The sequence below is a fragment of the Mustela erminea genome, chromosome 12 (assembly GCF_009829155.1).
Source record: "Mustela erminea isolate mMusErm1 chromosome 12, mMusErm1.Pri, whole genome shotgun sequence".
Lineage (NCBI taxonomy): Eukaryota > Metazoa > Chordata > Mammalia > Carnivora > Mustelidae > Mustela > Mustela erminea.
Genome location: NC_045625.1, coordinates 32,354,181 through 32,376,281, shown reverse-complemented (window position 1 = coordinate 32,376,281; position 22,101 = coordinate 32,354,181). Strand labels below are relative to the sequence as shown.

The window sequence follows — 22,101 nt, the reverse complement described above, 5'->3', positions numbered from 1 at the left end:
GTGGGGAGGAGCAGAAGCTTAAATTTGGTGGAGCCAGAGAACTCAGAGACACATCCCTGGAGAGATAACCCAGGGCCCTGGAACTGAGGTTCATCTGCTTGTCAGAGAACATTCTGGAAGGGGAAACAGCATGGGCAAAAGCCTGAAATCATGACATAGAGCAAGGGCTACGACTCGAATCCTGAGATCTTCAGAGCCTCCAGAGTGTCCAGAGCAAGGGAAGGTGTCCAAGGTCGATGGGGAGTGGGGGGGGGGGGGCAGACCACAAAGGTCTTTGATCGCTTCGCCCTCAAGCAGAGACTTTCTCTCTCACTGAGGGTCCTGGAAAAAAAACATCCCCTTGAAGGACAGTTTAGGACAGCCCACCGCCTGGCACACTGTTCGGCCACCACGCTGTGTCTGACAGAGGCAGGTCGGACAGAAATCAACCCGCTGCCTGGTGCTATTTGGTGGGAGAACGGCAATAAGCCGACAGGGCTGCGGGTCGACGAATCAAAGGGTTCCGCTGCCATGGCAACAGAATGACAAGGCAACCCTAAAAATAAGAGGAGGAAAAGAGGAGCAGGCCAGAAAAGGTTCACAGAGACATCTCAGCCGATACCTGGAGGGAAACCGAGCTGGAGGGTCTGGGCCGAGAGCCAGGGAGTTGGTCCTCCTCCAGGCCCCACCTTGGAAAGTCTGGATGTCCCTGAGCAGGAACGCCCCCTCCCCAGACTCCATCTCCTCATCTGTGTATGCAGTGAGGCATTTCCGGGGCCCCTCTCCCCGCTCCTCCATTTGAGACCCCTTGCTCTGGAAGGTCGCACACGGCGTAGGTTTCTCCGCATAAGCCACAAAGAGCCTCGGTACTTATTTCAGAAAGGATGGGAAGAAAGGTATGGACGGTCAGCAGCAGCGAACTGTCACTTACTCTAATCCGACTGCACAAGGTTGATCTTCTTTAAAGGGTCCAGAGGACCGGCTTCCCGGGTCCCCTTCCCGAGTCTCCTGACTCAGGCTGACACCAGCCCTGCAGCCCCTCCATGCCACAGCCAGAGTGTGGGGGAACTCCGGAGCGTACTTGGCCTCCACCTTAACCTTGAGTGGAGGACAGGTCCGGCCTCGGTCCTTCTGCCCAGCTCCGGGTCTTCTGGCCGGCTCTGCCTAACTCGCTTTCTCATCCCAGATATCCTGGGTCCTCAGTCTGGCCGCTGCTCTAGCCCTCGCCCTCGCCTGCATAAAGTGAAAGCGCTTCCCTGCCTTGCCCACTGCATAGATCTGTGCCTGTGGCCAGGGTCGGCAAGAGCCCCTAAGAACCGCAGAGCCCCGTGTGCGCTGAAGGGTGAGGAGGGTAGCATAGCGTGTGAGAGGATAGTTAGTGGTGTTGCTGCTAACCTGCTAGGTAGCCTTGGGTAACTTTGATAATGTCTTAGGGCCTCTGTTTCCTAGTCACTAAAATGGGGCTAAGGGTAGCATGCGGGCCACAGTTACTGGGAGGCTTCAGTGAGTTCATGCACGAAGCTGGCTATCACCGTCACTGCAGTTGCCATCATTGCTATCAGGGCTTGGGATCAGCAACCCCCCAGCTCTCCCGAGCCTAGAAGCCCAGTCAGCCACGGTGGTTCTTCCTCCTGTTGACATGCTGTCTGGATTTCCAACTCCTGGCAGTGTATGGAAACCCCCTGGGGTGGAGTTGGGCGGGGGCAGGACGGCTCCTTTGCAAACTGTATACCATGAGTGGTGACCAAGCATCCCCTCTCCTCTGGAAGCAGCCCCAGGGACCTCCTGCCCCCTCGGCCCACGGTTACAGCTCGAGTCTGGGCCCTCCTCCTCACCAGTACTGGTCGTGCCTGTCGGAAGTTCTGCTTCCTCCCAAAGTGAGGCGGGAGGCATGAGACAGAGACCTCGGCCCTAACGGAGTATAGTACGTCTGCGTGGGCAGGGAACGGCATTCTCTGCCCGGGCTCTGGCTTCCTGACTTCTCACTACGCTGAGTAAATCCTCTATCTGTTCCCCTGCAAACGAAGCTAGGCATCTTATTTGCTAGAAAACCATCTTGTCTGGAAGGGTAAAAACCTGTCTCCAGGGCACCACATTAGTTTAAGAATCCACACTACAGTCCATAAGAAGATTTCTCTAATAATGCAGAGTCTGATTCTCTCGGTAGAATTTGCTACGCCGTAAGATCAGGACGCACGGCACACGCCATCCAAGCCCAGCCGTCTCCTACAAAGGCAAGGTTAATTGTCCTAAGAGCAAGGCAACAAAACCACAACTTCCAAAGGGTCTTGAACTTCCCTACTCCGGAGCATCCTGGGAAGACCAGAGTGAGTAGAGGGCATGGCTGAACACAAGACTGTTAAAACATATAATTTCAGGTACTTCTATGTAAGGGTCTTTATTTTAACACAACTCCTCACTTTGAAAATCTCATAGTAACCAGAAGGAGCTATCAGAATGTTTACTCCTCAGTACCATTCCTTAGGGAACTTGCTTTAAAGAGGTTGAAACGCAATGTCATTTCTGGACGGATGGATCCTATTAATAGGGGCTTTGACAACGTGCAGAGAACATACTCATTTAAATAATCCAACATTTCTTATTTCTGCATATATTAATATCACTAGACAATCCTTTCACCTTGTTTCCCCCAGGAATGAAGACTTTCTATCTGGCCTGTCTGGAATGTGTGTCAAATGGAAGGAAATCAGACTAAATGAGGAGTTTCTGATGGGGAATGTGGGTCCACGTGGTGCTGTGAAGACTCCCCTGGAACGACCTTGATCTCTTCTTAAGCAGCGCACCTGGGCCGGTCGGGGCGATGTGCTGCCTGTCCCTCCCGGGGTGTCTGGGAACAGCGTCCCCGCAGGCGCCCCTCCTGCCGCCATGGGCACTTACCTCCATGCTGTACCTCTCCACCGTCCTCCTCAGGGGATCCACAGCCTGCCAGCAAATCAGGATACACAGGTCGATCAGCAGCATGCCCCCAACAATCACCAGCAGCTTCTGGTCCTTGATGATCTGCAGGGAGGGCAGGGCCAGAGGGCAGCATATGTGAGAGAGGTTCCCCACCAGCTGAGGGGCGGGCTCAGGGGTTTTAGAACCCCCAGAGACTCTCTATCACCCGCAGGATAAATCCAGCCAGATTCCTTTGCTTGGCATTCAAGGCCTTGCATGAGCTGGGCTCGACCACGCCCAAGACACACTTATTTAGGTTTGAGGACTCCTAGTTTCTGGATCTGCTGTGACTGTCAGCGCCCCACCCCCAACTCCTACCCCCAGACCTTTCTAGGTGCTGGTTCTCTTTGAGACATTCTCTTCTATCTGTTTGGCAAACTCCTAATGATCCTTGAAGGCCCAGATCTATGGTTACTTCCTCCACGAAGTCCCCTCTAACTCCCACAGCAGAATTAAGTACTCCTATAGCATGTTGATCACATACTTAGCCAGAGAAGTCACAGTTACTGCTATTAGGAGAACAGAGAGAAGAATAGCTAATGTTTAGTGAGCACGTACTCTGTGCCTGCCTCTAGGCTGATGAATGGGTTACACATATTATCTCTAATAAAGGCAGATGCTACTATTATTCCCACTTAAAAAAAGAGATTTATTTATTTTAGACACACACACACACACACACACACACACACACACACACACACACACAGAGAGAATACGAGTGAAGAGGGCAGGAGGAGAAAGAAGATCTCAACTAGACTCCACACTGAGTGTGGGAGCCCGACACGGGGCTTGAACTCATGACCCCGAGATCATGACCTGAGCCAGAACCAAGAGTCAAATGCTCAACTGACTGAGCCACCCAGGCACCCCTAATAATTCCCATTTTATGGATGAAGACACCGAGGTTTGTGAGGGACTAAGGAACTTGCTCAGCGTCATACAGCTCAGAAGAAGGGAAGTCCAGATTTGAACCAAGCTCTGCCTTTCTCCAAAGTCCACACCCTCAGACACTCGAGGGCCAACCAGATGCTGTAGTGACCAGATGCTGTATTTTCTTATTCCATCCTCTTCAGGAAACTGGGGACCCCCTGACAGAAGGGAAGTCGATTTTACTTTTTTGTGCATCTGCAGTACCTAGCAGGGCCTGGCAAGCAGTAGGCACTTAAAAAAGTTTGACGGATTTGGGGCGCCTGGGTAGCTCACTGGGTTAAGCCTCTGCCTTTGGTCAGGTCATGATCTCAGGGTCCTGGGATAGAGCCCCACATCAGGCTCTTTGTTCGGCTCTCTCTGCCTGCCTCTCTGCCTACTTGTGCTCTCTCTCTCTGTCAAATAAATAAATAAATATCTTTAAAAAAAAGTTTGATGGCTCTAATTGAGGTAGGAACATTTTTAAAAAAACAATATAATTCCCATCCCTTTTGACCGCCGGGGATGTCTTAATTACAAGGTGGAACTCCCACCCCACTGTAGGTCTGTTTTGATGGGGACTGGCCCAGGGACAAATGTTACCAGCTCGGAAGATAACCTGTATTTCATTCATTGCACGGTTATGTGCCCCCTCCCCAACAGCTAATGTAATGAAGTCGTTCTGGAAGACCCTTTAGAAAAACAAACCAGACTGAGGCAGAAGCTTAAGAAATATCACCAGGTCTGGCTTTTAATGATGAGAGCCATTTTAAAAAGAGAAACAAACTCAAGAGGCCTCTGCGTTGCTGAATTGTAAAAGAACAGGGAAGTGTCGCTGAGTTCCTGCCAAAGAGATCAAATCCACCAAAACTGCTTTATGTGGGGGCTGGGCACTGGCAAAGCTGCCTCTTTGAGATTTTCCAGAAGAACCCAGGGAACCACCGAGGCTCTGCAGAAATCCTGTTTAACCCTTGCTCTCTTGGGAATTAGGCAAACCCCTGCTAGCCTTGAGAAAGCAGGGCAAAAGAAAGACATGCCCGAGGAGCTTAGGACACAGAGGACTGGCTGCAAGGCACCTCCTTCCTTAATGCTCACCCAGGGCTGCTTGAGCCCCAGGCACATGCCCACGCTGTGCCTGACCCTGGAAGGTCCTTCTCCCGACCTCCTGCTGGCACCCCCTAATCTGACTTCAACACTGAGCCGGAGCAGCTGCTCCGCTAGGATCCCAGGCGTACCCTGCCCAGGGCACGGGCTGCAGCCATGTTCTGGTCAGAGTAGAGGCAGGGACCAACTAGTCTCCCTCCTGTGCCCCGGCGCCTCGGGCAGAGGCTGGCTCTCAGACCTTCCCAGGGAATTTTTGCGGGAATGAGTGAATGAGCCTCAGGAAGAAGCCAGGAGGAAGTGGCATCATTAAGCACAGGAGTGATGGGGAGCCCTCTGCTGCATGGAAGGGTAGAGCCGAGGCGGGGAGCCTCCGATAGGAGGCCAGGTAGGAGCTGATGTAGGTGAGCAGGGAGGAGGCTTGATTCAGAGCAGTGACTATTGTGATGGTCAGGAAGATTCCGGGGCTGTAAATATCAGGCAGGTGGAGTTGCTGGCTTCAGCCTCTGAGTCCTCTCTCCCTCACCAAACCTCCCCCACCAGCAAGGGCCAGCACCTTCAGATACCCTGAGACAAAAGTTCTATGATTTTTCACAGCCTGCCTTCCAGGAGGCAGTGACCTTGAACGTGCTCAACACTGATTATGTCGGTGCACACTGATGTCATTACCCTGAGCTCTCTCTTTGAAACCAGGAGGTTACCAGTGCTCAATTCTCAGTGGGAGCAAAGGCATACACTAATAATGATTAAGCTCAGGTTCTAGAATAAGATTTGACTGTGAATCTTACTAGTGAGCTGTGTGGCCTTGGGTAAGTTTCCTAACTCCTCTGAGCCAGTTTCCTCATCTACAAAATGCTGGCAATAACCACATAAACTGTCTTAGATTACCAAAGTCTGGCTTATTACAACTGGTCAATGGTTGTCAGCTATTATTATTAAAGGTCATTTTCCACTGTTGTCTAGAGCAGGGGTCAGCAAACTATGGATTTGGCCCACTGCTTGTTTTTGTAAATAAAGTTTTATTGGAACACAGCCATACACATTCATTGACGTATTTGTCTATGACTGCTTTCATTCTCCAACTGCAGAGTTTAGTGGTTGCAACAGCAACTCTATGACCTGCAAAGTCCATATTTGGCTGTTTTTTTACAGAAAAAGTTGTCTGATTCCTGGTTTACAGAAAAGAACATTTGTTTATTTCTTCAAGAGACTTTAGATATTTTGACTGATTCAGACTGGTCTTCTGCTAGGACCGACTCACTGCCTGGTTTCAGGGATGCTATTCCAGGGGAGTAAAAAGTAAATTGTGCCCCTGGAATTGTGCAGTGCATATCACTCAGACGACTGGTGCTCTCTGGTGAAATTGCCAAAAGCTATCTCTTGGCGTTTTATTGAAGTTGAGCCCCCATGAAGGTCTGAGATGATGTCCCCATGGTTCTCTCTGCAAAAGTACCACGTCATATGGGAACCTGCCTTTTTGTTTTAATTAAAAAAAATTTAAAGTAATCTCTACAACCAACATGGGGTTCAAATTCACTACCCTGAGATCAAGAGTCTCCTGCTCCACTGACTGAGCCAACCAGGCACCCCTGTAGTGAACTTGCTGTGTCCTCCAAAAAATCTGCAAAAAATAAAAAAAAAGATCTCATCTCTGCTTTTGTCTCAAGGCCTCAATTTGGTCCTATTAAGAGGCAGAATGAAGACTGTAGTAAGTCTTCCAATTCAAGATTTTATAATTGAGCTTTAGAAAAAAAACCAGTAACATGCCATAAAAACACCAGATTTGGAAGCATGAAGTCACCGTATGTCAGTATGTCCTTTAATAGGCTTCTTTTCCTTTAATGTCTTTAAAAATGTGGCCATATGGGGTAAAGCTTGTGTATGAGTGTTTGGGAGGGCATGCCATTGTGGGTGGGGGGAGGAGGAGGCACAATCAAGGGAAGGACAAGGAGGATAAAAAGACTGTGAAAACAGTGTATACTGCATTCACAAACTTATGTAAATCAGTAAACATGTCAGTAAAAAAATGAAAGGACCCATCTTAAAAAAAAAAAAAGCCTAAACTTAAAAAAATAATAATGAAACAAGACAACAACAATAAAAACCAACCTTGGTTCTATAAAGGGTTGGAATCATGGAGAGTTCAATCCCAGTTTTGACCTGCAGTTGCTACAGCCCTTTTAAGACAATCTGGTTCCTGGACTTGAGCTTTTGTTCCATATAAGGTATAAATTTCTCTTCTACACCTTTAATCTCCTCTTATTTGTTGATAAGGGATGCTTGGCGGCAGCACTGCAAACCTGTTCTGGAATAACTAGAAAGCGAACGAAAAGTTTCTCCCCCGGAATGGTGTGTTCATCTGGCCTTAGTCTTTTTTGTACCAGACAAAACTGGTGATCAGATCTTGTACTCCAAGCCCCTGGCAGTTTCTCAGACAAGCCCCTTTCCAGGGCACTTGGCCCACCATCAGCCTGAATTCCGTTGGCCCGGCTGCCCAGGGATGGAACCAGTCGCCTTGCTCTGGCCCCCCAGCAGGTGAGGCCACCCCTCAGCCCTGCCCCCAACAGAGCTCTCAGACAACTGAACTCCCCAAGTCTTCCCTGACATGTTTTGTCAATTGTTGCCAGACAACTGGAGTGTTCTTGCTCAGCAATCCATGAGTAATGGAAAATAAGGGCTGGTCTTTATTACAGACGACAATATGGATGAATCACATATTGACACAAAGGAATCAACACTGTGATTCTTCGAAGCCAGGATGGAGTTGTCATAAATGGCAGAGTAATTCTAACCACAGCCACCGTGCAGGAGGGGCCCCAGAAGTCACTTGGTCCCTTGGGGCCTTCTCAAACTTTGGCTTGCATCGGCATGGCTAGGGGAGCTGGGGAGAGAAGGCAGGACCCTGGGCTTCAATCCAGGAACCTGATTCTTGGAGTTGGGGTGGGGCTTGAGAATCTGTATTTCTCCTCTTCTCTTCTTCCTTCCCTCTTTCTTTTAACCATTTTATTTATTTATTTGACAGAGAGAGAGAGTGAGAGAGCCCACAAGCACAAGCAGGAGGAGCGGCAGGAAGAGGGAGGAGGAGCTCCTGCTGAGCAGGGAGCCTGATTTGGGTCTCGATCTCAGGACCCTGAGATCATACCTGAGCCAAAGGCAGATGCTTAGCCAACTGAGCTGCCCAGACGCCCCTCTGCATTTCTTTTTAAGAGTAAGCTCCACGCCCAGCATGGAACCCAACGTGGGGCCCCAACTTATGTCTGTGAGATCAAGACCTGAGCTGAGATCAAGAGTAGGAGGCTCATCTGACTGAGCCAGCCATGCAGCCCAAGAATCTGCATTTCTAACAAGCTCCCAGGTGATGCCTATCATGTTGCTGGACCAGCCCACACTCTGAGTAGCTTTGATCTAGACCCGAGGTCTTCCACTGTGGCTGTATATTAATATCACCTGGGAAAGTCATAAAACCTCCTGATGCTCAATTCTAGGCCTAGAGAGGTGGTTTCAATTGGCTTGGGTTGGAAAACTTCTGGGCGTTTTCAAAAGCTCCCATTTGAATGAAATGTGCAGTCAGGATAGATGGAAGGGAGTTGTCACAAATGCTGAGGTTATGAAGGAGGGCCCTTCAGGTGAGCACAGGCAGTGTGGGTGGCAGAGACAGACTCTTTCCTCCCTCTAAAAGCAGCCTGCAGTTTCCCTAAGGTGGTCCAGGTAGGGGGCAGGGGACAGAACAAAGAGGACTGTCCTCCCTCACCAAAGACAGCAGCTCCTAAAGCAGCTCTGGCAGGTGGAGGGCTGATGAGTGAGTGGTGCCACTGGGGACCACACAGAACCACAGTCCAGGAGACAGTACCATTTCAATATGGCCCCATCTTACAGATAAGGAAACTGAGACCCTGACAGAGGATGACATCTGCTCAAAGACCCACAGCAGGTCCACTGCTCTGGGGGCAGAACAAGAGGGGCGGCTGCTATAGTGGGATCAGCCTGCACCCCTCCAGTTTTTGTGGGCGAAGGGTGCACGCATGTCTCCAGTGCACCAGATGTGGGCCAGGGTAGATGGAGAGCTGTGTGGCCCTGTCCAAGACTTGCCAGAGGGGTGACGTGAGTCCAGGAGTCGGGGAACCAATATGTGGCCTCTCGGAAGAGTAATGCATCCATGACAAGGACACCGCAGGAGGGAACATCGTGGTCCTGGGGCTTTGAAAAATCCACCAAAGCCCCCTGGGAGAGTCTAAAGGGTCTGCTTAACCAGGCCTAGCAAGCACCACGCTAGCTCCTTCCAAGCTCCAACTCCAGAGGGTTCAGAGACCTTGGGAAGGAGATGACAGGGAAACCGCTCAGGCTGGCAAAGGAGAGAAGCGGCCCAGCACACCCCCTTTCCCAGGCCAGGTGGCGGGCATGGCAGGCCTGAGTGAGGGGAAGCTGTGCCTTTGAAGGCAGTTTTGAAATTCTGAATATTATGATGGACTCCACGTGTTAGCTGCTGACCGGAGGGCCTTCAAAGTCAGGAGACTTGCCTTTTTCTGTAGAAGTGAGGGAAGAACTGTTCCACCAGAAGAGTTAAAACAACAGCAGGGGGAGGGGAGAGAGTTTCTCTAGGACTACATCCTAAGAGCCAAGCCGAGTCAACATGCTAGTTGCACGTAACCACGTGGTTGGCGAATGTTCTCCACCCACAGGGAGGCCGAGCTCCTGTCCTCTAAGGGCCTCGGTGAAAATCGAAGCGTTACATTTGGTCTGTGTCCTGTTTCACAGGCTCCTTACTGCCCACAAGGTGAAGTTCAGATTCCCTACCGTGGCTAGTCTCGCACCCTGTCCCTGCAAACACCATGTCCTGGCTCTGGGAACATACACCCCCCTCCCCAGGGCGCCATGCATGCAGTTCCCTCTTCAGGCCTCTGGCTAGCTAACACCCCCACTCACCTTCTGGGTCTCAGCATCTGGGTCACTTCCTACATGAAGCCTTCCCTGAGTGCTTGTACCCCCGTTGCCCCTAGACATCCCCAGCCAGTCCTTACTGCCATGTGTTGTAAATGCTTTGTTAGCTGTTTGATCTCCCTAGGAGGCTGAAGGTGGTGGGGATGGGCATTGTGTGTAGCTTGAATCCCCAGCGAATAGCCCAGTGCTAAGCACACTGTAGGCGCCTAATTATATTTGCTAAGTAAAGGCTAAGGAAACATCGCAAACATCTTAGAATGGGAGCGATTACCTTCTTCTTCATTTTCACGTTTTTGAAGATGGCGTGGACCCTCCATGTCTTTGCAAACATTGCCCCAAAGGCGGTTGTGTAGCCCACGGTGAGAATCCAGGTCCTGACCTAGAGGTCGTGAGAAAACAGACGTTAATATCTTCTAGGTGGACCAACCTCACCATTTATGAGAACATCAGTAGGGGGTTCTAGGTGATGGGGACAGATGCTCTGTTTTACACAGTGTGGAGTTCTACAATCATCAAGGGTCCTTCAATCACGTCTCAATCTGACAGACATTTAGTTCTGTCAGCCACTCCCTAGAACCAGGGCACTGGGCATAGGTACCTGTGAACTTCCAATTCTGCCTCCCATGGGCCCACAACCCAGAGGGAACCAGTCCCAGACAGAGGCACAGAGGCTCTCAGGACCATGGAGGGATCACTAAGTGGCGACAGACCAGCCTTCTGGTTTCTCCCCATTCCTTCCCCTCCTTCCTTAGAGCCTTCTATGTGATTCTAAGGGAGGAGACACACCTGAGGAGGTGAATATAATCGCCCACTTCCTGTCCCCTCACCGAGTGAGTAGGTGAGCAGATGGCCCCGGGAACCTCTTCTATGGGACCCCCAGCTCCCAGGTTGTGGGTGCCGGGGAAGGAGGGGGGACACTGAGCCACAGGAGCTGAGACCAAGCAGGAGCCCCAGCCTGCCACGGCCCATCTCCAGGGCTCAGCAAACCCATGACTCTGGCAGAGCTGGGCAGGACTCAGCCAGAGCTGGCCCCAGGGACACCTCATCGGCAGCCACAGACAGGTCAGCTCCAAGCCATGGCAGAGGCTGTTCAGTTGGGGAGGAAGGCTGGGGGAGAAGTGCCATGAGCTTCCTGCTCTCACTAGGGGCCTGTCTCCTCGGGCCTTTGGAGAGAAGCAAATGCTGCCTGGGGCCTACCATCTAGCCCCATCTGTCATGGTTGCTATGTGGTTTCCACTGTACTGTACGACCCCAGAGTCTGGATACACAGCACCAGGCCAGCCTGGCCCCTGAGCCCGTCCTTGGACCTAAGGTTTCTGCTCAGGACTAAGGCCCTGTCTGGCTTTCACCAGTTCCCCACGATTAAATGTCTCCTGATCACCAGCCCTGGGCTGGTGACTGTCAGGCTGGACCCTTGCGGGCTGGGATGGCTGCCGCCATCTGTTAGGTCATGGGGGCATCCTGGATGCGGATTCCCTACCCGCACTGCCATCAGGGCCAGCCCCCACCCTCTCCAGATTCTGCCCTCACCTGCTGACCTGGACACTCTCCCAAACCGAGGAGACTCGCCCAGCTCCAGGCTGCATGGCGCTGAGTCCTAGGGCCTCCCGCTCACTGGGGTGAGAAAACCGTGTGGCTGTGAACTTCTGTTCTGGGCTTTGGTCTTTGCTCTGCTCTCCCTCAGCTCTGCGGCGCTAAGTTCACTTGGAAAAATCCCCACCTGTCCCAGCTGAACCCAGCCAGAAGGTGAATGGTATAGGAAAAAGAGGGAGATACCCACACAGGTGGGGCCCTTCGTGTCCAGAGGAATCGGACACAGCAGGTGTGCCTGACCACAGCAGGCCCTTCCAGCCCAGGGTGCCTCAGCCTGTGTAGGAAGTTTCCAGAAATGCTCCCAGCTGAATTCTTGCCTGGAGAACCTTCACTCTGCCCTTCTAACAACTTAGTTCTCTAGCCTCCAGTTTGCAGAGGCAGAACATGCCCCCTTTCCATTTGATCTGTGGAAGCGGGACCTGGCTGAGAAGGTGGCGAGGCTGGGCCCCTGAGGAAGGACAACAGCATCATCAGTTCCGAGCGACTGCTCAGAAACCCGGACGTGCCAGGTCTGAATGCGGACAGCGGGACAGGTGGACGTCACCTTTTCCTTCCTTCCTTCCTTCCTTCCTTCCTTTCTTTCTTTTTTTTTTTTTTAAGATTTCAAAAGTGAGGCTAAATTACACAGGCAAGAATGAATCACAGTATTTTGGAGAAGGGATCGGAGGGCCCCATTATTACCCACATTATAACCTAATAATGCGAGGCAAGTGAACAGAACAGGCGCGGGAGGAATAATAATGCCCAGTTATTGGGAATTTAGACCTGAGCTTAATCAGTGACCAGATCACAAATCCCTAGTCCATCAGAGTTGCATAGGACCTTACAGATCGCTCATTCATTCATTCATTCATTCACTCATTCATCTGTTTGCTCGATAAGTGTTATTAGGCGCGAGACTAAGCTTACAAAGATAAAAACAACAAATAAAACAACAACAAAACAGACTTTTTTGTAGCCACCAGTTGAGTGAGAAAAGCACTTAGCAGATGAAGAAGCTCAGAGACTCAGGGCATTTAAGACATTTCTCTGAACCACAGCACATAGCCACAGAGCTGCCTGGAACCCGACACCTTGTGCACCTCCCCAGAGCTCCCTGGCCCTGCTGCCTCCTCAGATAAAGGTTCCTACTTCGAAGCTGGTTCATCCACACGGTGGGGTCAGCTGTCAAAGGGACAGTACACACGATGGTGGGGTAGGTGGGGGCAGCTGATAGCCCGAGAACTTTCTCCTGGGCCATCTCTGCACAGTCTCAGTGCTAACGGGTTGGCAGGACTGGTAAGACAATAGCCTCCAAGTGTTTTGAGCATATTCTCCTATCAGAAAAATAACTTGAAACAGGAACATAAGGCCAACGAGGATATTTGAAGAAGGAGGGTGGGGATGAAATTGTCTCATTTGATTTTTATGTGGCCGATAGAGCTCTCTGATCTTGGGTAGAAGTGTCACTCCTTAGTGTTCTTGGAGTTGACTTGTTTTCTTTGAAGTAATCATTTTTGGGCCACTTGCCTGTTTCTGTAAGGCTAAGTTCATTAAGACTCAGTACTATAGGGGCACCTGGGTGGCTCAGTGGGATAAGCCTCTGCCTTCGGCTCAGGTCATGATCTCAGGGTTCTGGGATCGAGTTCCGCATCGGGCTCTCCGCTCAGCAGGGAGCCTGCTTCCTTCTCTCTCTCTGCCTGCCTCTCTGCCTACTTGTGATCTCTGTCTGTCAAATAAATAAAATCTTAAAAAAAAAAAAAGACTCAATACTATAAATTAGGTACACCTCAATAATACAAATCTAACCTGGAATCTGGAAATAGTGACATGTTGCCGTAAGTGGAAAACGAAGAATGGCTGAGGGGGCTGGGTGGGAAAGGGTTAACGGACCAGGATCCTGACCCTGTCCATAGAAGGGCCTGCTGGGCAGACTGACCCTTGGCCGGTGTCTGGGAACTTGGGTTTGGGGACAGTTCCTGCTGTTCTCTCAGTGATAAGAGTGACTCTAGGCCTGAGCTGTTTGGGCCAACACCGTGGTTTACGTTGCACGCCTGCTTTCCTTCCGCGACCCTGGAATTTGGGTACATGCTGAGCAAGGAGGCCCTGGTGACCTGCCCCCAACAAAAATCCTGGACTCAAGAGTCTCCAGTGAGCCTCCCTAGCGGATGGCGTTTCATACACCTTGTCACCACTCACTACTGGGGGATCCAGGGTGTCCCGTGGGATCCGCCGGCAGCGGTGCGTGGCCGGCAGCGGTGCGTGGAAGCTCGAGCCTGGGTTCCTGCGGACTCTGCCTCCAGGGCCTTTACCCTCTGCAGATTCTGCTCTACGTGTTTTTCTCTGTAATGAATCACTGCTGTGAGTACGAGCATGGGCTGAGACCTCCTAGCGAATCGCTGAGCTGGGGGTTGTCTTGGGGACCCTTGGCACAATGCCCCCTTGCCATCCCGTGCCATGGATTGACCAACCACGTGGCTGTCTGGAGAGTTCCTGCATCTGTCACTGGGCATTGCACCAGGGCTCCAGGGCCAGGCCAAGTACTACACCTGAGTAAAGCTGAATTTCTTTCTATTTTTTCTACATAAAAACCAAAAATAAATACGCGGATTCTTCCGCAAGACGATCCCAGTGGGTCACCTTGCCCACGGTGGTGTTCACATGCCATTTAAAGATAGCCCCGTGGACCAGGATGAAACAACACTGGAGGAAAGATGCCAAAAGCAGCACAACAGGACCCCCACCGGCAGAGCTGCCCGCCACCGGCTGGCTCGGCCCAGTGAGTGAGCGAGGCCTCTGCCAAAGGGATGCTACTCTCTTTCCACTCCTCCACTATCTCTTTACGCTGGAAATGAACCCTCTTTGCCTCTAAGGGCTCTCCCTGGATTATTATCCCCACTCTCAGGCATCAACCACTTTCTCTTTGTTGACAAGTCCCTTACATCTTTCCCAGCTTCTGTCTCTTTCCTGAGCTCCAAACCTGCATATGCCACTGTCACCAGAGACCTAGGGGACACCTAGCTGTGCCATGAGACTTCATACTCCACAGCCAAAGCTGAGCCCACGGGCATTTCCTCTGAACTGCTCCATTTCCTCCAGACTCAGGGAGTGGTGCCATTATCCACGCCATCCACTGTCACCCCAGTTAGGGACTGCGCGGTCCCCCTGGGGAATCCTCCCCACCGTCACTCTGCTTTTGAACCCCCAAGCCCGCCTTCTGCCGCAATTTCTGCCCAGAACCACGCTTTGCCCTTCCTTATTTCTGGGAGGTGAGGCCCCATGCCTGCACCTCCTGGGCTTTCTTGCCCTCCGGCTTTTGGCAGGACTTGTAAGCTTCCAGCAGGAGACTGGAGGGTGCCAGGAGAGAGAAGATGGAGCATGTGCTTCCTCCTGCCCATTGCTTCAGAGCTGTATATCTGGCTGGGTCTGTTCACATGGCTCAGGCTCTCTCTGGGTTCCGGAAAACACTCCTCTCTAGCCCTTCCTGCCTAGAGTAAAAGGGCTTCCTGTGGTTGCTAGTCCCCAGGTGTCTTGACCCCCGTTGTCTGCTTCCTTAACCTTCTTGTACCCCAGGAGCTACTCCCTCCACTAGAGCCTCTCTGTGTGACCCACGGTGGCAAGCTCTGTGTCCTGCCAGGCTATGCCTGATGACCACTTTACTCCGTGTCTCCTGCTGGTTCATCCCCTCCTCTGTGTATTCCTGCTGCCATCCAGGTCAGACATGACGGGCAGAGGTTCTGGAGTCAGACAGACAGGGCTTTGAGTCCTGGCTTTGTCTCTTACTATCGACGCAAACCCGGGCAGGTCATGTAACTCTTTGAGCCTTCATTTCCTCATCTGTGAAATGGGAACAGCGATGCATCTTTCTTCATAGAATGGCTGCAAGGATTAGTTGCAAGAAGGTGTGTGAGGGGCTGAGGTTCTTAATCAATGTCTGAATCTTGTTCCTGTGTTCCTTACCACCGCTCGTTGGACCTGGGGAACCCCAGTTGCTCCTCCTACCTCGATCCTCACCTCCTACTCATCCATCCAACCCCACCCCTGGCCACCTGGGGCTGTGCTCTAATGCAAACATAAGCAAGTCTCCTGGGTTTAAACCTTTCATTGGCCCCACTGAACAATCAGGTTAGACTCGGATTCTTGGCAGGTGAAGCCCCTTTCCCGCCACCCCCATGGGGCGTTTCACACCCAAGTGACCCCACCCATGCCGCTGAATGCCCCCCATCCCTACTGCTCTGGCTCGTGCTCTGGGCCTGCCACCAGCTGTTCCCTCTACTCTGAATGCTGTTCCTCTCTCTGATCTCCTTCACAAATTCTCATTCTTAGTTGTCCTCTGAAATCCAAACTCGTGAGCCCCCTCCTCTGAGAAGCCCTCCCAGACCTCAAAGGGAGATTAAGGCCGCCTACTCCTTGAGACTTGTACCCTCGTGCACATTTCTGCTATGCTGGCCAGCCTGAGATGACGTCTATCTGATGACCTGGCCACCTCTCCCACCAGATGGTGCTGCGGGGAGGGAGGGCCTACAGTGCTTGCCTTTCAGTCTCTGGGGCCAGCCCTGGGTGGGGAGGGAGATGACCCACCTTAGGAGGTAATGAGCTCTTTATCACCAGAAATGTACCTGAGCCAAGCACAGGAAAGGAAGACCACAGAGGGAACTGGAGCATTTGATGTCAAAAAAGGTTGAGTTCATGGCATCTGTGGTCTCTTCTACACAAACAAAGTATGCTGTTGGGTAGTGAGATCCCCATCACTCCACATATTCAAACAGAGTTCCCCTGTAGGAACACTCTAGGGGCAACTCCTGCACCAAGCCATTTCCTGCACTTCCTTGGTGATGCCGTGGGTAACTCCCTTCTTTGTGTCTCTATGAGGCCGAAGAAACCAGAAGGTTCTGAGGGGCTCTAGAGTTCTGTTTCCACTATGTCACCCCTAATACAAGTCTCTTCTGATTCATCAATACAAGACAAACAGCTACTTCGCTTTTTCTCCCAAAGTCTTAAACGATTTACTCTTCTGATGGTAAGGTCTTTCTTTCCTCCCCTCAGCGGCCACCCCCTCCGCACACTGCCTTGAACACAGACATCCGTGAGGCAGGGAGAACTTGAGGCAGGCGATGCCCATATCAGTCTCAGCTATGAAAACGGCAACAACAATTAGACACATCTCTAAATGGAAAGGAAAATCTACGCCCAGAACAATTCTGCTCAGCTGCTTATTCAGCTGATTTCGGGAAGGTCTGCCTGGCAGAGGGACGAGCTTTCATTGCTCTCTGGGGACCGGTGGGCAAATGGACATGTAGGTTCTGAGAGACAACTGGGACTCTTGCTCTGGGCCTCCTGTCATGTCAGAGGCCCCTGGGCCCCAGGCCGGGAAGGCAGATGGCAGGGAAGCTCTTGGGCGGGGGGTGGTTGGACATTGGGGAGCAAGATGATTTTCTATAGTCCAGAGAGGTTCTAAAAATTTTGTGTTTCACTCTGACCATTCACGCCAGGCAATCAATAGTGAGAAGGTAGGGAAAGAAGGCTCAGACTGTCCAAAAGCAAGACTTGTACATCTGTACATCTTCCTGGGGCAAGGGGTGAGATGTGGCATGTGTCCTGAGGCAATAAGCGTTTGAAGAACATGTTCTATAAACTGCCCTAGAAGACCCTCACTCCTTCCCCCAGACCTCCTCCGTCAAGGCATTCAATATCCCTAATGGGAGTTATTTGTTTACCTGCATCTTCCCATCTACACTGCCAGCTTCCTGGGGGCAGAGGTCTGTGCAGTCCAGCCAGGTGCCCGCAGGGCCGTGCTATATACTAAGTGCCTGGGTGGTGCCACAGCCTCTCCAAGACTCTAGATGGCTCCAGCAGGCCCTGGCAGCTCAGCTCCAGTGTCTATGGCTTCCTCCCTCCTCTGGTCTGAACCTGCCAGGGGAGGCTACCCTCAGACACTGTGGGCATCCCGTGACCCAGCCTTCCAGCCACCTTCTGAAATCACAAAGCATTCTACCATGGCCAGATGCAAAAGCACAGGATCGCAGGCCGAGACAGCCCCTCAACCACATTATTTTATCAGGTTATCTCTCAACTGCCTCCAGAAGAAATCCCCAAGCAAGAAATATCAGAGACATTTATGGCCTTTTAACTCAAAGCCATCACTCATTCTTCCTAGACTTGAACTTCCTGGGAGGCCAGGTGGGTGATCCCAGGTTGCCTTTGCCTTTTGAGTTAGAGTCAGAAAATCCTCGAATTCCGGGAGGGCCAGAAGAGGGCGTCCTGCCCCTCAGTCCCGGGCCTGTTGCCCCACCGCCCCACCCTTCCCAGCCGCTGCCCATCCTGAGATCATTCATAAACCTCTTGTGGGCAGTGTGGATGGCTGGGAGCACACTTCGGGGCTGGGAGCACACTTCGGGACCCAGAGTTCAACCTTGCCTCCTGTGATGGGGCTTCTCTGCTTCCAGACGTTCCGGGGTGGGGGGTGGCAGGAGCCCCTTTCCCCCGCAACTTGATCCTCAAAGGACAAGGTCTCTGATGCTTCCATTTCTCTTCCGTAACCAGTCTCCAAGGGACAAACACAGAAATAAAGCAGGGTTCTGACCTTGACCTTTGTACTCTGCGTGTGGTCTGGGGGTTTGTTCCAGATGCAACCACCGGAGCTCCGGAGTCAGAATCCACATTCACTGCGCTCCCGCCCTCCCAAAGGTGATTCACGTGCACATGGCGGGGCACGATGGGTGCAGGTGGAAGACAGGGTGGTGGTTATCCTTTAGGGGGGTGTGGATGGCCACGGAGGAGGACAGGTAGCATTTCTGAAATGCTAGCAATGGTTTGTTTCCTGATCAGGATGCTGGATTCACAGCTGAGTTCGGTTCGGGAAAATTCACTGAGCTTAACACTTATCATATGTGTGTGAATGAGGAAGTGTGTATACTTTAATAAAAAGTTAAAAAAAAAAAAGGAATCAGGGTTGTTAGTGAGTAGAGGCAGCTGGGAGCTGTACAGCTAAGCCACGCTCCTCTGAGCTGCCGGGAGGGCTGCCAACGCCTGCGGACTTGCGTGGGAGTGCCCTGAGTCCCACCTGCCTTGCTCTTACCTTGCCTTGCCTGCCTGCCCGAGGAACCCTTTCAACACGGAGGGCGACTGAGGGACAGCAACTTGACTTTGACTTCGGGCCCGAGTTTGTCCCCACCTCAGTTCTAGCGGAGCAAGGCCACATAAGGCCAGAAGTTGCCACGGACGTACCTCCCTCCAATCAACCGGCATCAAGACCACTTTCCAGGCTCTTCTTCATCCCAAGTTCACAAGAGACGCTTTATCAGCGTCTCTCTGAGCAGTGTCCACAGGGGAACACCAGAATCCAGACATAATCCCATCATTCATAATGATAACGGCTAACATTCACTGAATCTTATTGGGAGGCAGGCACTAAATGCTTTGTGTAGACGGATGCTACTGAATCCTTATGTCCATTTTACAGAGGAGTAAACTAAAAGTCAGAGGCATTAAGTAACCTGAAGTCACACAGCAGAGAAATAGGGTACCTTGGGATTTGAACATGAAACAGTCTGACTGTAATTTTCTTATATGCTAGGTATTCTGAAGTGTTTGGGGACACATCAAAAATGAATGAATAAATTTATGAAAACCAGTGAATTATGCACCTTGAAAGGGTGAATTTTATGGTATGTGAATGATATCTCAAGTTTTAAAAATACGAATGGACAAATTTGGGGGATAAATGTTGACCACGTCTCTAAGAATTTGGTGGACCTGTTTCTTTTGTACGAACCAGCGAACAAAAAATACACACACACACACACACACACACACGTGTGTATATATATATATATATATATATATATATTTCTTTTTAAAAAATATGTTATTTATTTATTTGACAGAGAGAGAGATCACAAGTAGGCAGAGGGGAAGGCAGAGAGAGAGGGGGAAGCAGGCTCCCCGCTGAGCAGAGAGCCCAATGTGGGGCTCCATCCCAGGACCCAGGGATCATGACCTGAGCCAAAGGCAGAGGCTTAACCCACCGAGCCACCGAGGTGCCTCTATATATATACATTTCTTAAAAAACAAAATGTCTCAGACACCTCTGTAGTCCAACAGGCCTAGTCCCAAGCTTCAGTCCTGCCGCCTAGCCACATGTGGCAGAGTTTTGGTTTTCTCTCATGTCACGCGGGGACGGTGAACCTTGCCTTGTCAGGATTGTGGGGATGAGAAGGGAAGTGTGCATGGGGCAGCAGGGTTGGCCTTGTGAATCGGAGCAGAGAGCACTGAGTTTCAGGAGGGCACAGGCTTGGGGAGTCACCGTGGGGCTGCTGATGGCCTCCACCCCCAGTGAGGCTCCGAGAGTCCCCGAAGCTGTTGGGACCTTGGTTGGGATCTGAGGCCCACCTGGGTCTCCCCCTCCCCGCAGAGCCCCTTCTCGCCACCCCCACGCTCATGCTGGGGGTTCTCCCTAGGCTTCTACAAGGAACACAAGCGCCTTTTCTCTCCCCCACCGACCTTACTCCCTTCTCTGGGCTGCCAGGAGCTGGGATTCCTGAGCCAGGTCAGCGAGCCCGTTTTGAGCTGGCCCTCCCACACCCAGCCCCCTCCGGGCACAGGGGCTCAGGCCGGGCCCAGCACTGTCCTTGCAGGCAGCTCCCTGCCCACAGGGGCCACGTTGCTATGGTGATTCCACTACCCACACAGCGTCCAGGGAGACAGCACTGTATAACTGGAGCTGTTTGCAAGACTTGCTGACACCAGCTGGGAGGATTCCTGAAAGGGTCAGAGGGACTGGGGGGATGGGAACTAAGCCGTGTGCGTGCACGCGCGTGTGCACTCTCACACCTGCGAGTGAGTGCACGCATGGGCAGCCACCCCCGTCCAAGTTATGACGGCCCTCCCCAGCAGAGCTACAGCCCCTAGGGAGGCATAATCTCATGACGGTCATAGGTTTCTTCCCCACGTGGCGATCACGGTTTAACACTGTGTTTCATTTCCATATTGAAATGAAAAGTTAAAAGAACGGGCATTGACAGAGCAGCAGGACAGACCGAACTGTGACTTCTATCGCTCCACACCAGAAGCCGGCTCCACGTTTTCTGCCTGGCCCTTTGTCCTATGAAAAGTGCCTCTGGAACACAGAGCAGGGAACCTTGCTAGTAACTGCAACCAGGAGAGAGCTGCTGACCCGCTGTGCCCCGTGCTCCTGGCGCCTCACCGCTAGCCTCTCAGCACACACCACTGCTGTGCATGGGGCTTGTTAGGCTCATTTCACAGATGGAAAAACCGAGCCTTGGAGAAGCTAAGTCACGGCTCACAGTCAGGGGCCAATACATGTAGGGTGGGAGTCCCTGTGGAAGACCTGTGTCCGCTGAACCAGCAGGCCCTTCTTCCTTCTCCTTCTCCCAGCAACATGGCTGCTTACCAGTGGGCGGCTCGTTTGACCCAGAGAGACCAGAAGCTGAAAAGCACCAGGTCAGCTAAAGGAGCCAAGCCCTCTTGGTTAGCCGGGGGAACACAACCCAAACTGCCCTCACTGGGGACTGGCATTTAGGCTCTAAATTCAGGAGCATTCCCATTCCCTTCCAGAGCGATATGGGGAATTATTAACCAGATGACCCCAGTCCTAGCCCACGTGCACATTTGTGCTGACCCAGTTCAGTCCAGAGGAGTCCATCCGTGCCTCTCCCCCACAGTCATGAATGTGGGTTCCCCTCGGCAGAGCCTGCGAAATAGCGCTGACTGCCAATAAATGAATCCTCAGGGACGGTGAGAACCGGGGCCTAACATCTCCCGAGCCCTCGTGTTCGGAGCTAATGCTGATTTGTAAAGTGCTTTATGATTTATTCATACCGCCTTGCCAGGCTTCCCAGGACAACCTTCCCCTCACACAAATGAGCACGACTCCCAGAACAGAATGTCAGGCTTCATTAAAGGAAAAAAACCCAGGTGTGGGGGATGTCCCCCCGCCTCTTTTTTTTTTTCTTTTTTTTTTTTTTTTTTTTTTTTTCTCCCTAGCTTACGTCACCCAGCGTTTGCAGGACTCGGGTCCACGTCGAGAAGTCACCTGTGCAGGAATGGCCTCTGGCCCCTGAGCAGGGTAAGAGATCAGCACCTTCTTCCTGGGAGGAAGAGACCCTCTGTGCGCTGAAACTCAGGCCTGTGGAGGCGCTGCAGCAGGCGACTGAAGCTGGGCAGAGAGGCGCCCCAGGAGCGGCCGGGGTGGGGCTCTGCTCCATGATTCTTGGCTGGGAGATTGAGGGGGACCCCTCAGCTCTCAGGGGGTGCCACTGAGGCATCAGAGCTGTGTAAAGTACAATTCACCCCACTGGCCCCTGATACCATTTTCATTATTGGTTTAATCACGGTCTCCTCAAACTTGGGTGGGAGAGGTGTCCCCAGGCACAGAGGTAAGAAGGAAATCCCCGCTCTCCTCACTGAGCTTCTTCTGGGGGCGTCAGGAGCAGCCCCTTCCTGTGGCCTCACCCCTGCCCAGGAAAATTGCCCTTAAACACACCAGCATCCATGAAATTACAAGGGCACAAAAGTCAAAATTCATGCTGAGCAGAAATGCAGGGGACTTGAATGTGAGGGACCTAAGGGTCCTAAGGGACCTTCACAGCATCCCTAAAATGAGCAAGACTCCCACAAGCCACG

At 51.9% G+C, this 22,101-nt stretch overlaps 1 protein-coding gene across 1 annotated transcript in view; it reads right to left on the bottom strand.

Moving 5' to 3' along the window:
• GABBR2 (gamma-aminobutyric acid type B receptor subunit 2) overlaps positions 1-22,101 on the bottom strand; it is a 340,230-nt gene that overhangs the window by 50,169 nt on the left and 267,960 nt on the right. Inside the window, exons 12-13 of the mRNA XM_032308333.1 lie at positions 10,157-10,264; positions 2,878-3,000 (exon numbers count right to left, since the gene is read on the bottom strand). Coding sequence (XP_032164224.1) covers positions 2,878-3,000; positions 10,157-10,264 — 231 coding nt within the window. The remainder of the gene's footprint in view (positions 1-2,877; positions 3,001-10,156; positions 10,265-22,101) is intronic.